Source organism: Atractosteus spatula, chromosome 8 (genome assembly GCF_055471065.1).
Source record: "Atractosteus spatula isolate fAtrSpa1 chromosome 8, fAtrSpa1.hap1, whole genome shotgun sequence".
NCBI classification, from domain to species: Eukaryota; Metazoa; Chordata; class Actinopteri; order Semionotiformes; family Lepisosteidae; genus Atractosteus; species Atractosteus spatula.
In genome coordinates, this window is record NC_142713.1 from 23,981,457 (window position 1) to 23,997,381 (window position 15,925).

The 15,925-nt window shown below is 36.2% G+C and overlaps 1 protein-coding gene across 1 annotated transcript in view; it reads left to right on the top strand.

Annotated features, from left to right (window-relative positions):
• Nucleotides 1-15,925, top strand: part of LOC148829307 (uncharacterized) — a gene marked incomplete at its 5' end in the record, with an annotated part of 111,831 nt that overhangs the window by 45,522 nt on the left and 50,384 nt on the right. The window contains 2 exons of the mRNA XM_088922641.1: nt 5,105-5,204; nt 7,380-7,500. Coding sequence (XP_088778767.1) covers nt 5,105-5,204; nt 7,380-7,500 — 221 coding nt within the window. The remainder of the gene's footprint in view (nt 1-5,104; nt 5,205-7,379; nt 7,501-15,925) is intronic.

Below are 15,925 nucleotides of genomic sequence, written 5' to 3' on the forward strand. Positions count from 1 at the left end.
TGTGCAAAAATGAAGCATCTCCTCCAGTATTCACTGAGCTAGGGATATGCACATTAAGCATTTAAATGTATGATTTATATATTGTTGCTGTACAGGCAGCAGCACAGGGTTTGCAGACAAAAGTACACTAGAGAATTGGGAATTGGGCAGTAAATAGGATCTATCCATTTTCCTACCGCTTTATTCAATACAGGGTCACGGGGGAGCCGGAGCCTATCCCGGCAAGCAAGGGGTAGAAGACAGGATGCATCCTGGATGAGACACTGTCCAACACAGGGCACACACGCATTAACACACTCACATTAAGGTCAATGTTCCCAGAAGCCAGTTAATCTACTAGTATGACTTTGGACTGTGGGAGAAATCTGGAGCACCCAAAGGAAAACCACGCAAACACAGGAAGAACAGACAAACGCCACTCAGATGTCAGTGTACCTATGAATGATAACCATGCCGCTCCTGTAAATAGTAATATACAGTAATATAGTGACTATTGACTATTAGTGCCTATTAACTGATCTTTTTTCTTACATGTACGAGACTTGAATAAGGAAAAAGGAATTGGTCCACTTGTTAGGCTAGTAGTGCTGTAGTTAGTGAATAATGGAGGTGTACTCAAGAAGCAGTAAAAGAACTGACCATGTGCAGAGCATATTGCCACCCTTTAGTGAATGAGGTACCAACATCTAAATCCATACTATTGTTAATGGCAACAGAAAGTTTCAGAAAACAAGAAAAGTTTTGAGGCATGTGGATTAACATGTTTATGAAGAATAATGTTGTACAATACAATAAATCTTGTTCACTCAAAGCTGATGTACACCATATCTGTCTTAAAAGATAAATCCTTAATTTTAAAAATACAGAACACAACTTTTATGTAATGCTTCTAAATGAAACTAAAATATAGCCACTTCAATAAAATGATAAGATGCACAAATATCATTTAATTAAAAAAGGACTTTGAAGGTCTTGATATGTTTCCTTTTAAATGCAATGGAAAATAAGTTTGATCTCTTCTACAGTTCTTGTAATCTGAAATTTAATATTGGTGCAAGAGTAAAAGTGCTACTAAGCTTTTTAGCATCCTTAGCATTAATAATGTGGTAGAATAACAAGCAAATATAATACATGAAGTGCTGTCAATTGTCTATCTGAAAGTTTTTATTTCTTCAGATACTTATTTTTTATTTCCAATTCTAGAAGTGTCATTGCTTCTCTATAGAAATGTTATAATGAGATGTTATTTTTTCTTACAAAGCTTACATCCAAGTTTTTGGATACAGTATGTATAGTATAGCAAGAATTGGAGCACTATTAGTATTAGGTATTATTCATGATAAAAGTAGGTGTTCAAGAAATAAATATAGGCAGTAGGAATTTACATTTTATGTACTACAGATTTAATGTTTCACTGTTTTTCCCCAATAAATAGATGATGCAAATGGAATACTGTGCAATAGTTCAGGGAAGTAAAAGTAACTTTATAATTGCATTTTAAAAATAATCTGCTGTTGTTTAAGACATACAATATGTAAAAAATAAATATAATAATTTTAAGCAAAGACAAAAATGGAAAAAAAACTGTTATATTTGTCTTGTTCAGATATGAGTACCAAGTTTATATTTGCATATCAGTAAGCCTGTAGTGAAAAAGATGCAAGGAAATGCATAGTAACTAAACACATGAGGATCACTTCCTCATTTTCTTTTTCTCTTGACATTATTCATGTCTTGGCTACTGTTTGCTTATATTTTAAAGTATTAATGTCTTCATTAAGAAATCCCCAAACAGTCTATCTGCATGTTGTGAAAGTTGGAACAGTAAGGTAACATACACAAAACTGTAACTGCAGAATGCATTTTTGTTTTACTTAGAATTCCTAAAGTAATTCTGTTAAGTGTATTTCTTTCCACTTTTCATTTTTATGAAACCATTCATTGGCCTCTGTCTTTTGTGTTACTGTGTTCCTGAGTAACCTGAACAAAGCAATCAAGTTAAAAACATCACGCATGCTACTGTGATTATCCAGTTTCTTTCTTTCCATGGCCTTGCGTTGATGAAGGAAACTTTATCAAATATTTCTAACCTTCAGATTAAAGCTGAATGTTTGAATTTCAGGAGGTTATACTTTTTAAACATATCTTCAGTAAAACAAAATCCATTAGCCTTATATATGGAAACTTTCACAATACTACTTACTATATTTGAGCCAGCAGCCATATCACTCCGCAACTCACAACTGATAACCCACTGAAGCTCAGCAGGTGTGAGCCTGGCCAGTACCTCCTCGGAAAAACTAAGGTTGCTACTGGAAGTGGTGTTATTGGGGCCAGTAGAGGACACTCACTGGGAGTGTGGGAGTCCTACACCCACAGAGACACTATAATGTAATAAAGGCGTCCTCCAGATGAGACTTAAAGCTGAGGTCCTGACTCTTTGTAGTCATTAAAATTCCCAGGGTGCTTCTCGAGAAAATTAGGAGTGTTAACCCAGCATACTGGCCAAATTTCTCATTGGCCTTTACCAATCACGGCCTCCTAATAATCCCCATCTACAAACTCGCTTCATCACTCTGTTCTCCTTTCAACTGATAGCTGATGTGTGGTGAGCATTCTGGCGCACTATGGCTGCCGTCACATCATCCAGGCAGATGCTCCACATTGGTGGTGATAGAGGGGAGTCCCCATTACCTGTAAATCACTTTGAGTGGAGTTTCCAGAAAAGCACTATATAAGTGTAAGGAATTATCACCATCATTATTATCATTATATGTCATGCCCAGGCTGGGACAGAGTTGTGTTCTGCAGTTGCCAGGGGTAGCACAAACATTCTCACAAGTTCACAACCTTCTTCAAACACTGTGCACATGAGATTGGGACACCTCTGAATTCGTCTGACAATATTTCAGTCAGGCAATGAATCAAGTTCTCAATCAGCTCATTAGGCTGCCTATTTAAGAGCTTTCTCCTCTGATCAGTGCTCCCACAGCTACCGATTATTCGCTTTCTCTAGCCAAGACATAGAAGCCTGTTTTCTTCTCAATATCTTCAGACACTGTTCCTTCAGACACTCACCTTCATTTCTCTCCCATCACTACACACAGCCATTCTCTTACATAGCTACTCCAGTAAACCTCAAGAGCCTACCCTAGTCCTGTCCTTGGACTTCGGCCAGTTATCACTCTTCAGCTCAGTTTTACCATGGCTGCAGCATAACACTTAAAGCTTACAGTTGTACTAAGAGGCCTACTGCTTTGGATTGTGTATGTACAGTATTATATACAATACGAATATATAAATGAATAGGAGCAGCAAGCTCCATGTTTCTCTGACCACCCCTTACACTTGGTGGCTTTCTGCTTTAGATGGTTGTCACTACTTGCTTTTTTAGGTACGGTATAAAGAATATATACATCTGAGGTTCGTAAAGTGGTAAGATTTTTGTCAATTATTTGTTAATTTTGAATTTTATCAACAAGCAATAAGCTATGTTTAACAAATGAAAATCCGCACTAATCTTTGCTGTTGTCCAAAACAAACAAACTTTGTTTTTGTAAAAAAACCAGGGACGGAGGATGAAAGCAAATAGGTCAGTGAATTCCTAAGTAATGGCAGTAAAGCCGATAGGCATTCACCAAGTTGATCCCTTCCACAAAGTACTGTCATGAAATCAGACACCTCTTTATCAGGGTTTCACAATTTGGAAATAACCAGGCCACGTTGGAACATACAACATACAACATAACTGAATCGTGTTTGGAGACATAGCAAAGCTGTGCTTGGATGTCCCAGCTTATTTTATTAAGCATGTTTCCATCAAATTGGTAAAACAAAATTCCAGCAAGATTTAGAGATAGAAGATGGAATTCAGCAATGTTGATGAAGACAGAATTTACCCCTGGGACAATCTCTGTTGTAATCAAAAATGTCTAGGCAGACCTAAGTGTTAATTAAAAAAGATATATTCAGAAATGCAGTCCCAACGAAACAAGAAACAATACCACAACATTATGATTCTCCATGTCTAAAGTGGTCTTCCATTATGTCATCGACCTCCTACTCAGCACGTTCTTTTACGCAGGACATTTGCTAGGCTCACCTACCGTAGGTTTTAAGAATAACTCACGTGAGCAGGAAGCTGGCAAACACCTGCCCTGGTGTAAATTAACTTCATTCCAGCCATATCACCCTGCAACTCACAACTGGCAGCCCACTGAAGCTAAGCAGGTGTGAGCCTGGTATGTACCTGGATGGGAGACCTCCTGGGAAAAACTAAGGTTGCTGCTGGAAGAGGTGTTAGTGGGGCCATCAGGGGGTGCTCACCCTGCGGTCCATGTGGGTCCTAATGCCCCATTATAGTGATGGGGACACTATACCATAAAACAGGAGCCGTCCTTCGGATGAGACGTAACACCGAGGTCCTGACTCCCTGTGGTCATTCAAAATCCCAGGGCGTTTCTCAAAAAGAGTAGGGGTGTAACCCCGGCATCCTGGCCAAATTTCCCATTGGCCCTTACCAATCATGGCCTCCTGATAATCCCCATCTATGCATTGGCTTCATTACTCTGCTCTCCTCCCCACTGATAGCTGATGTGTGGTGAGTGTACTGGTGCACTATGGCTGCCGTCGCATCATCCAGGTGGATGCTGCACATTGGTGGTGGTGGAGGGGAGTCCCCATTACCTGTAAAGCGCTTTGAGTGGAGTGTCCAGAAAAGCGCTATATAAGTGTAAGCAATTATTAATTATTAATTATTATTATTATTATTATTATTATTATTTCCACCTTGGACCTTTGCTAATAGTTCATGACTAGTAATCAAAACTTATATGAAGTCACTTGTTAAAGATTTTAGAGTGGTATTATATCAATCTCAAGAATTTATTTTTTGTTCATAACCTATTTTCATCCCTAAACATGTCTCTATATTCATTTCACACTTCTGATCATGTAACGGGCTACAGGTCTTCTTAAAGACTTGGTCTGTGCCATTGATTAATACAGTAAAGCTTATAGTTCTGTGACTCTAACTGTGCAAATCCAAAGTACTTTTCTTTTTCCGTGTTTTCTTAGCTGATATATCTTCTTCCCTACTTACCAGCTTCTAATTGAATGGGGATGTGAAATACATATAGATGTCTTCCAAAGTCAAGGGATTTCTGAAGGATTTTACAGTAAACAGCTCAAAGAGGACTTATTAGGTAAATATATTTCTCATTTATTATAATAATGTGTGAGAGTCAATAAATATTTTTGAAGATTGATTTATTGGTCTTCAAGCAAATATTCACAGTACCTCTTAAGTGAGCCGATGAGTAATCCATTTTTAATTTGGTAGTGGATTACACCCAATTGGAAGTTAATTTAGTAACTAGATTGATCTTAAAATCTCAATTTACATCTTTAAACTGAACTGAAATGCAGATGATCTTTATTTTATTACTTATGTTACAACATGACTTGTGTCAAAAGTAGACATAAACCCATAAAGATACAATAATTTTGTCTTATTCTTGTTGCTGTTATTATTTATTTACTTATTAGCTTGGTAAAATCCTTATCCAAAGTGAGTTACCATGTATGCAAAGATGTAATTCCCAATTAAATGTAAGTAGAACTGAAACAAATAAAATATGTAGTTGTAATAAAACATAAGAACATATAAAAGACTACAAAGCGAGTCCATTTGACCTATCTAGAATGTTTGACTTTTCTTCTTCAAAGAAACCAGAGTATTGATGAGAACGAAATGGCCACTATCCAGATACATGCTAGTACTATGTGTTCCTTGTCACAGACTGGTGTCTCATCCAGGGTGTATCCCGCCTTACTCCTGTTTGCTTGCCGGGACAGGCTCCGACTTCCCTGTGACTCTGTATTGATAAAATGGTTAGAAATGAATGAATGGATGGATACGAAGCAGTAATGTAGAAAAACATTTGGAATGTGATGTCCAACCTTAACCCTACAATGAGTGCAGCGTTTAGATTCCTATAGCTAGTAACTAGCTAATAGTTTAGTTACTATGCAGAGCATTTGTAAAAGCACAAAGAAAGGGTATACAGTATTCATATACAGTATGCATCCTGGTAATGGAATGTATAGAAGGTCAGATGCTATGCAGAGTGTGTGCTTGGCAATTCAAGGTTAAATGAACACAATGTGCAGCCTTTTCCAGTCAATTCTGTTTTAGAAAATGAATCAGAACTGACAATATTACAATGGTTGTTATTAATACATGTACTGTATTTACCAAAACTGAATATACAGGACATCAACAACCATACACACAAGTACACTGTATGTGGTCAATTCCTTGAAGATGGAATTTATTGTAGACCAACTGCCCACAAGCTTATGATCACAAATGAATGATCAGAGACTGCTATGGTGGTCCTGAGACCATTGTTATATTAGAAGTGGATGCATCCCATAGTACTGATTATAGCTGCTCCTTTTTTTTCATTCTGATGAGAACCTACAACAGAGAGCAGTCTGAAGAATTCTTTGATCTGTAGTGCTTTGTACTAACTTTTACAGAGATGTTCTAGCAATGTGACTGTAGCACATATTTCTCACAGCCAACATTTTGTTTGCGTCTGTGTCTTAGCACTTATATATTTATATAGACATTGTGACATAGTGTATACAGTTCTGTTGTATCATGGTCCATCCATCAGTTTTCTAACTGTTTTCCAATGTCATGGGTTGTGGTGTGGAGCTGGAACCTATCCCAGCAAGTAATGGCCACAACCCAGGGTACACCCTGGATGTTTGCCGGTCTGTTGCAGTGTAGACACTCAAACAAAGCACAAACTAACACCTAGGTTTAATTTTCCCAGAGGCCAATTAACCTACCTGTTTGTTTTTGGACTGTGGAAGGATAACAGAACATCTGGTGGAAACCCATGTGAATACTGGGATAACATACAAACTTCATGCAGATAGCACTTCCCAGATCCAGAATTGATTCCAGGATTTCAGCACTGGGAGACAGCAATGCTAACCATTGCACCACTGTGCTGTCTGTTTTATTATGATGCTCCAGAGAAAGCAAAATTACGGAACCCTCAATTACAAAAGTAAAATGACAAAACTCTTTACATTATATTAATTTTTCGAGAGGAAAGATGACCACAAAACACTGTTTAGCTGAGGCCTAGCTGTAGGAGATTCAAGTTCAGGTCCCTCTTCACTAAGACTTCAGTAAGCACAAACAGACAAGACATTTACGTACAGTAGCAGTAACTGTTACTGTACAGATTGGTGCAGCTAGATTTTCTTTAAGAAGCAGCAGTGCAGCACTTATACTTCTGTATACCCTTCTGTAATGAGATAAAGCCAATTAAAAACAAACTCTTTTTCCTGTATTCTAGGTTATGCAAAATTTTGGTCTTCTGCCATTCCAGCTATTATGAAAGGCATCACAAGTATTCTATATAATATTGCCCAGAAGACCATGGAAGGGAATTCGGTTATGGCCAGTTTAAGAAGCAGGTAAAGTACTGTATGCTGTAAATGCTTAATCCAGCCACCTGTAATCAGAAAGCTGCTTATGTTCGATAATGGATGAGAAAATAAATACTATATATATACTATTTTATTTCACATAATTCATTGACATGTACAGACTTGCAATGGAAAACACTGATCATATACACAGCAGTTTCTTCACAATGTTTTTTTTAGATTCACTAGAAATTTAGTTTATTCTTATTTTCTTTCATATTCTCTTCAGGTTACTCTTTTCAGCTTTATATTTTTACTCTGGTCTTCAATTAATGCATTAGCTTTTCTACACAACTGCAAATCTCTTAGAATATTGATTAGGTATCTCTCTGTTAATGCTTCTTTTAAGTACATTTAAATATTCTGCATTAGACAGTCTTCCTGCAGGCAAAAATAATTGAAATATCTCACTCCCTATCATTTTCTGTTAATTATTTGTAGAACAATGATCTTATTCAGTTCACATTAGCCTTCAGTTCACAAAGCGCTGTAAGAACAGAAAATTCCAGGGTTATTTAAGCCCAAAATGAGTACATTTGAAGTACATTAACAACAACTAGAGATGGGCAAAACCACTTCTTTTTTGTAATCTATACAATACAATGGTGAAATCCAGACAAATGTCATATAAGTACAGTATATATGGTGGTGGTTGAAGCTAACCTTCAGTACATAATAGATTATTGATGGCATGAAAAATAAACAAACTGGAGTGAAGTCAAATAATTTGTCAGCAGAATAACCATAGTAAAGAGAGGGAAATACACCAGACTCCAATTTTGTATTATCCTTTTCATGACCCCCATCTTCCCATCAGAACATTACTGCTTATCAGTGATACCTGCTGGTAGAAAGAAGGGCAATAGAGAGCAGGGGGGTGCTGAGGTCAGATCCATGTGCTGTCATGGGACAGTTCAGCTTTCATTTCTCATCTCCTCAGTAGGAACCCTTCCCTTCAAGCCCCTCATTATTCCCAAGAAATGATTCATCTAGATCCCTGCTGAGAGCTCATTCGGAGCATTAGTGATTGAATAGAATTTTTATATATAACAGACTTATTCGTTTCTTTGTAAATTGTCTTATACTTTGTTTTTTTTAAAGATAATCTAAGGCCTCATTCATCTTTCCTGTTTGTGTGCAATTTTGAAAAGATATGTGGTTATATTACAAATGATACAATTTAGCTAACCCATCATTAAGGAATGAGAAAGGATATTGCAGAGTGATTGAAAAATATAATCAAATTAGTTATTTTCTGGATATGCATCCACAAATGCAACATCAGAATATTTTTTATTGATTCCGATTTAACCACAGACTGGTAAACTTATAAATAATATAGGCTTATTTTTTGTTGATATTAATTTCAAAGTATATGATGTAAGGTAAGTATAAACATTGTCCCCATAAAAAATAAATTCATAACTGTTCTTAAGATTTTAAAAACCAGTTTAAAAGATTTTGGCAGGCACGAAATGTTTGAACTTAGAAAGCTAATCAGTAATTAAAAGGGAGATGTTTTACAAAAACCAGAGTGCAGGGTTAGATGAGAAACTGTTACAGCAGTTTAATTTAGTTTAGTAATTTGTAATTTTTTTTGCATTTAAATGAAATAATGAAAACATTATTTAGATAGATAGATAATACTTTATTAATCCCATAGGGAAATTGATGTGTTACAGCAGTCCAGCCCAAGACAAGCAAAACAGACATCAGAATAGTTATAAAACAAAAGACAAACAAAATAAATAAAAATAAATAAATTCATAGGTGTGTGCAAAATGTGCTGATCATAGTCGCTGTAAAAACAATAAAATATGTGCAAAATGTGCATAGGTTTATACAGACTGATTGTCCAAAAAGTACAATGGAGGAAACATGCTGTCCATAGAGGAGCAAATGAAGGGCTAACAGTCCTAGCCTAGGGCAGCGTTATACACCCTGACAGCCGCCGGGAGGAAAGACCTGCGGAAACGTTCCCTTGAACACCGTAGCTGGAGCAGTCTATTGCTAAATGTGCTCCGCTGCCCAGTAACAGTCCCATGAAGCGGATGAGAGGTGTTGTTCATGATGGCTGTGAGCTTGTTCAGCATTCTCCTCTCAACCACCACCTCCATGGGGTCAAGGCTCATCCCCAGCACAGTGCCAGCCTTCTTGATGAGTTTATTGAGCCTATTCGCATCTTTTGTCATGATGCTGCTGCCCCAGCACACCACAGCGTAGAAGATGGCCGCCGCCACCACTGATTCATAAAAAATGTGTAGCAGTGTTCCACACACACCAAAGGACCTGAGTCTCCTAAGAAAATAGAGTTGGCTCTGACCTTTCTTGTACAGGGCATCAGTGTTACCAGACCACTCCAGCTTATCATCCAGGTGTACCCCTAAGTACTTGTAGGAATGTACACCCTCTATGTCCTCACCCTGGATGGAAACATCTTGCTGGTGTTAAGCTGGAGATGGTTAAGATGACACCATCTTAACCATCTTGAAAAATATTGCAGCATTTTTCATATGCTGCAATAATACAAACTATTTAACCATATCTTTTTGCAAAAAAATCTATTAATATTAATCCAAATGATGTTACATATAAAATAACTAGAAATTTGATTAACAATATGTAGAGATGGCTGATATTTGCCTAGTAGTTACAAGTCTTTCTAACTCATTGACAACAGATTAAAGCTATTAGAAGTTGTCTTCAGTGTATGAGAAAATTGAACAAGGAATTTATGGCAGTAATATCTAGGCTTATACTTCATGAATATGAAGCACCTCCATAGAGACAAGCCATTGAACACTGAATGATTAAACAAGGTAGTCATAAGAATATTAAGTTTTAGATCCCCAATGAATAAATGTTTCTTATTTTCCTGTTCATATTTATTGTAGTTAGGTTTTATGAAGTAAAAAGGACAGAAAATAAAAAAACAAGTTGTGTAGTCTTTCATTGTTGTTAACTCCTCTGGATAAAAGGTTTTGATTGCTTCCTGATAATCTATTGGCACTATGCCACTATAGCAGCCTATAGGTGAGACTATTACTGACACCTACTTATTATTCAGCAGTTCAGTGCTTTTATCTTCTAAAAGCCTATCTGTCATTTACAAAAAGAGGTTTTTAATGGAAGGCTGTTAATCACACAGTACCTTTTTAAGATGTCAAAATTAAATGTAGTAAAGTGAAAAGTACTTGGGGAAAAAAAAAACAGGAAATGCTCCAGTTTCATTTTGTACATGCTTGGATTGACACAGATAGTCCTTCACAAAAACATATTGACTCAATAAACTATCTTCAATCTAAGTACAACTCCTTCAATGCAGAGAAATGATGTCTGGGTTTATGCAATCTGTATCTTGTTTATTATTAATTTAGCAGGCACTCTTATCCAGTATAGCTAACAAAATATCCATAAATGCATGAACAAAATACAAAAAAATCTTTCATATTCAGCAGTCAAAAGTAAATAAATGCCAAAAACAAACAGAACAGTAAGTCAGACAGAAGCACAATGCCTGTGCAGCACAGAACAAAATTAAGATAATGTCAATCGAGCAGTTAAAAAAGGTCTACTACCTTAGATAGAATTTGAGGGTGACTGAACAAATATAAAAAAATCTGCATTCATTTTTGTGAGGAATGGAATTGTTTTCTGCACCTTCCAAAAATGTAAAATAAATTTAAAAAATAAGGAAAAGAATAACATATACACTATTATTACTCTTGCATTGACTATAGGCAGTGCTAGACAGGCTATTTATGGTGTTAGGCAACAGAAAAAGTGTTTTTGCACTTTTTGAACACTTCTGTTGTATACTGACAAACTGATAAGAATCATTATGATCTTTGCTTGATTGATGGGCACAAACCAAAAGAGCAAAAAACATCATGGAAAACACTCAGGAACTTTAGAACAATTAAAAAATGCATTATTTATGGCAATGAAAAGCAAAATGTTAACTGCTAATTCACTTGTTGAGTCGGATATGCCTGTCATGGCAGGATAAGCCTAGGTTAGAGTGGTAATGATACACGCAGCTGTAGAGATCCAATAGATGGACTGCGGTAAAAGCCAGGCATAAGAGCAATGAGACCAGGTGAGCAGCAGAATTCTGAATGAGTTGGAGAGTGTGAATAGTACTTACTAACGTCTGCCACAAGATACAGTAGTTGCAGTACTCCAGGCTGGAGAGCACCGGGGAGTGAACTAGAAGTTGTATAGACAAGTTAGTGATGAAGGGGTGAATATCGAAGCCACTTCTCAGGAAGAAACAGCAGGAGAGGGCCAGGGTGGAAATGTGATAAGAAAAGGAGAGAGAAGGGTCAAGAATAAGGCTGAAGTCCTTGGCAGAGAAAAAAGGGGGTGTAGTATCGGAATCAAAAGGAATAGATATCAATTGGTCTACAGAATGGGAACAAGATAAAGGAGTATTTCATATTAACACAGGATTGTGGAATTCAAAACACACTGACTCACACTTGTATTTGTCCACAGCACTTGATTAGGAGATATAACCCAAACCTTTGGTTTAGTACTCTCTGAGAAACAAATTACAATTATATATTGCAAAGTAACACAAACAGTAAAGATATACATTTATTTTAATATTAATGAATTAATATGAAAAATCAATCCATATTAATTTTAATGTGGATTTTTGCTTTGCAAAAAGTACATTTTTAGCTGATTTCTTATAAAACAGCAGAAATCAAGGCAGAACCTGTAGTCATCTTGCTATGCTGTGAATATACAGTACACCCATACATGCATTCACAACAAACAGAACAGTAAGTTTTTGATAACAGATTATCAAAAAATGTATAAAAGTATTTTCTGAGTACATTAATCCTTTAAAATAAATAGAAAAAATACACTATAGTAATAATAATAATTGCTTACACCTATATAGTGTTTTTCTGCACACTCAAATTAAAGCACTTTACAGGTAATGGGGACTCCCCTCCACCACCACCAATGTGCAGCATCCACCTGGATGATGCGACGGCAGCCATAGTGCGCCAGAACACTCACCACACATCAGCTACCAGTGGGGAGGAGAGCAGAGTGATGAAGCCAATTCATAGAGGGGGATTATTAGAAGGCCATGATTGGTAAGGGCCAATGGGCACAGGGGTTACACCCTTACTCTTTTCAAGAAATGCCCTGGGATTTTTAATGACCACAGAGAGTCAGGACCTCCGTTTTACATCTCATCCAAAGGATGTCACCTGTTTATGTATTATATGTCTATATAGTGGCAATACAGATTGGAAACGTTAGCTCTCTCTCTGTCAGATTAGAAATTATTTTCTAAGATGCGTGGTATTGTATAGTGTCCCTGTCACTATACTGGGGCATTAGGACCCACATGGACCGCAGGGTGAGAGCTCCCTGATGGCCCCCCTAACACCTCTTCCAGCAGCAACCTTAGTTTTTCCCAGGAGGTCTCCCATCCAGGTACTGACCAGGCTCACACCTGCTTAGCTTCAGTGGGTTGCCAGTTGTGAGTTGCAGGGTGATATGGCTGCTGGCTACTAGTTTTATTTGCGGTATATATACTGTATTAACATGCACTATGTCTATATAGTGGCAATACAGATTGGAAATGTTAGCTCTCTCTCTGTCAGATTAGAAATTATTTTCTAAGATGTGCGGTACTGTATATGGGTGTTCAGAATTATCAAGATTTCTAAAAAGCACTGTGTACAGTTGTTTCTCGGGGGCATCAATGCAAATATCCATTGGTGCTGCACAGTTTGTGTTATTTAATACTTGATGTCTTCTTCTTTATAGACGATATCTCATTTTATTTTTCTTTGGGTAATGGTGAATTTACAATAACATCTGTAGTTTTTAATGGGAGATTTCCAGGCAACCACAATGATTTGCAAGTAACAATGTTGGAGGCTATAAACGTGAAGCTTGCTATTTTCATATTTTGTTGATATTTTGAAATTCTCCTGATGCAACTTCATATCATACAAGAAATTGCTCTAAAAAACACACTATTAAAATACAATATCAAGGCTTTACGGAAACATTTTTGAAGTTGGCAGTTTTTTTTCTGCTTTCTTAAAATGTTACAATACCCATAACCACAAGATAAAGGAAATTACTGTTTCTGACATTCTAAATAATCTAAAATTATGTATAGCATTCTATTTTAAAACTAAACAGAATAATGTATAAAAAAGGTGACCTAACAAGCGTACGTAAACATTGTCTCGAGTTAAAAAATGCCATTTCATTAAACACACACAAAATCACATTATATGAATCCCCTAACCCAGAAACCTGTTAACATTGTGCTTGACAAAGTTTTTGTTTTAAGCTTCAACAAAGAGGCAGGCATTAATAAGCTTTTTTAAAATTAATTTACATACAATTACCATACTGTTGGAGGACTGGATAATTCTTATGCTTTTAAAACTGGCAGTGATTTTCCATCCGTTTAAAAATTTAAGCAGTTGTTTAGTACTGGCATTCTTCCAGGTTTCTTGACAGACAAGATTACCACTAAGCCTGAAATCAGGTCTTTCAAGACACACACAGCTGTACTGTTGCTGATCAAAGCTTCAAATGCCTCTATGTACCAAAAAGAAAAAAATAATATGAATGCATTTTAAATGTTTGATTTTCTTATTATCGTAATTGCTCACTACAGAATTTTCCTGAAGTGTTTAAAGTTCTCCATTTACTGGCTTAAATAAATGTGAAAAAATAGCCGCTGAGAAAGCATCAGAACCCAGACAGGGGTGATATTCTATTCTTTAAAGCTCTTTTAATGGAGACAAACATCTTGTTTTTATTTGCTGTTTTGTTCATGTTCGGTTATTGTGATACAACTGACACAACAAATTCACCTGGTAATTTTTTAGTTACATACTGTAATTTATAATAATTGTAAATCTGTCTAATTGAAGAAAAAAAAAACTACAGAACCCCTGTGGTAAGATATCAGACTAATCCTTACAGTCTGTTTTAATGTACAGTATCATGCATTTCACAACACCAACAAATTGGAGGTTGCCTTCTCGAGAATCAACATTTTGAGTTATGTATTAAGCCATGTATTACTAACTTTACGAATATTTTTAATAAAGTTATTAAATGTTTCTCTGTCATTCACTTCATTTTAGTTTATTGTTTTGATAATCAGGCATCAATGCCTCAGTGTGATGATTAACTTAGCACAGCAACAGAAATCTTTGGCACAGTTCTCAACAATTTTTTTTCCAATGAAACCACAGCTATTCTCTGAAATGTAACTTGTATTGGTCAGCACAACATCATATGTATAAAAAATCCTGTATACTGGTTAAAGTGCCAGCATGCTTGTGCAACTGGAAAGTCCATTTAATCTTCTGAACTGAATTTATTTTCTCGAACTGGCTAAATTTGTCTGATTTGCTACAGTAGCCACTGGATAAGGAAGCACATCTGTTAAAACTGAAATAGCAGTAGTGCTCACTTGGAGTGCTGCAATGGCTGACAACATGAAAGAACAGATGATAACTCAATCACTAGATATCTGTAAATGAATCACTTGACTAAAAAACTAAAATAGATGTTGTTGCAGCTGAAAAACAGATGCAAAAAACACTGAACATTCATGCATTAGATCTACTGTAGAGATATTGCAATGCAAAATAGTCAATTTGGAGAATTGATTCCTTCCTCTCTCCCTTCTTGCTATGCTATCTTTCAATTTCATTACTAGGCCTTTGTATAACATAAGCATTTGCCTGATTTCATGATTACATTAATTCTGACACTCCAGTATCTTGGCATCCACTTGAAGAAGCTGCTCTTGCTATATACAATAGCCTTTAAAATGTGATTTATGCTGGAATAACTCATATTCTACTGTATATTCCATTTTGACCTGTAATTTTGCAGTTAAGTTATATTTGGCATGAAGACATGTACATTCTATTTTCTTTAATCAGAAACGACAGAATTTTCAGACAATTCTCCTTTGAATTCTTCACATAGGAGTAAAAAAAGAATATAACAGACATTATCAATGGGAGTGTTTTTTGCTTATTTCAAAACTTGCAATTGTAATGTTAATTGTAATACTAATATTTTATATTAGATTTTTGAAGAAGATGTGGTTTAACAGTAGAAGGAATTCAAGATTAGTAGGCTTTAATCCATTATGGATTATGCTGGCAACATGTACAGTATAGGAATACTTTTAATACTGTTTTACATGACTTGGATGTGCCACACTGAATTTGAGTATAATGGGATGTGATTAGAATGCTTATTCTGTGCTATTCTTGATAGCATGAATAAGCTGTAACTAATGAAATGGCTCACAGCTATATGTGTAGACTTGTAAAAACATTGACTACTGCTACATTGCCAAACAGCTTATGAGAAACAAAAATGATTGCCACTGAAA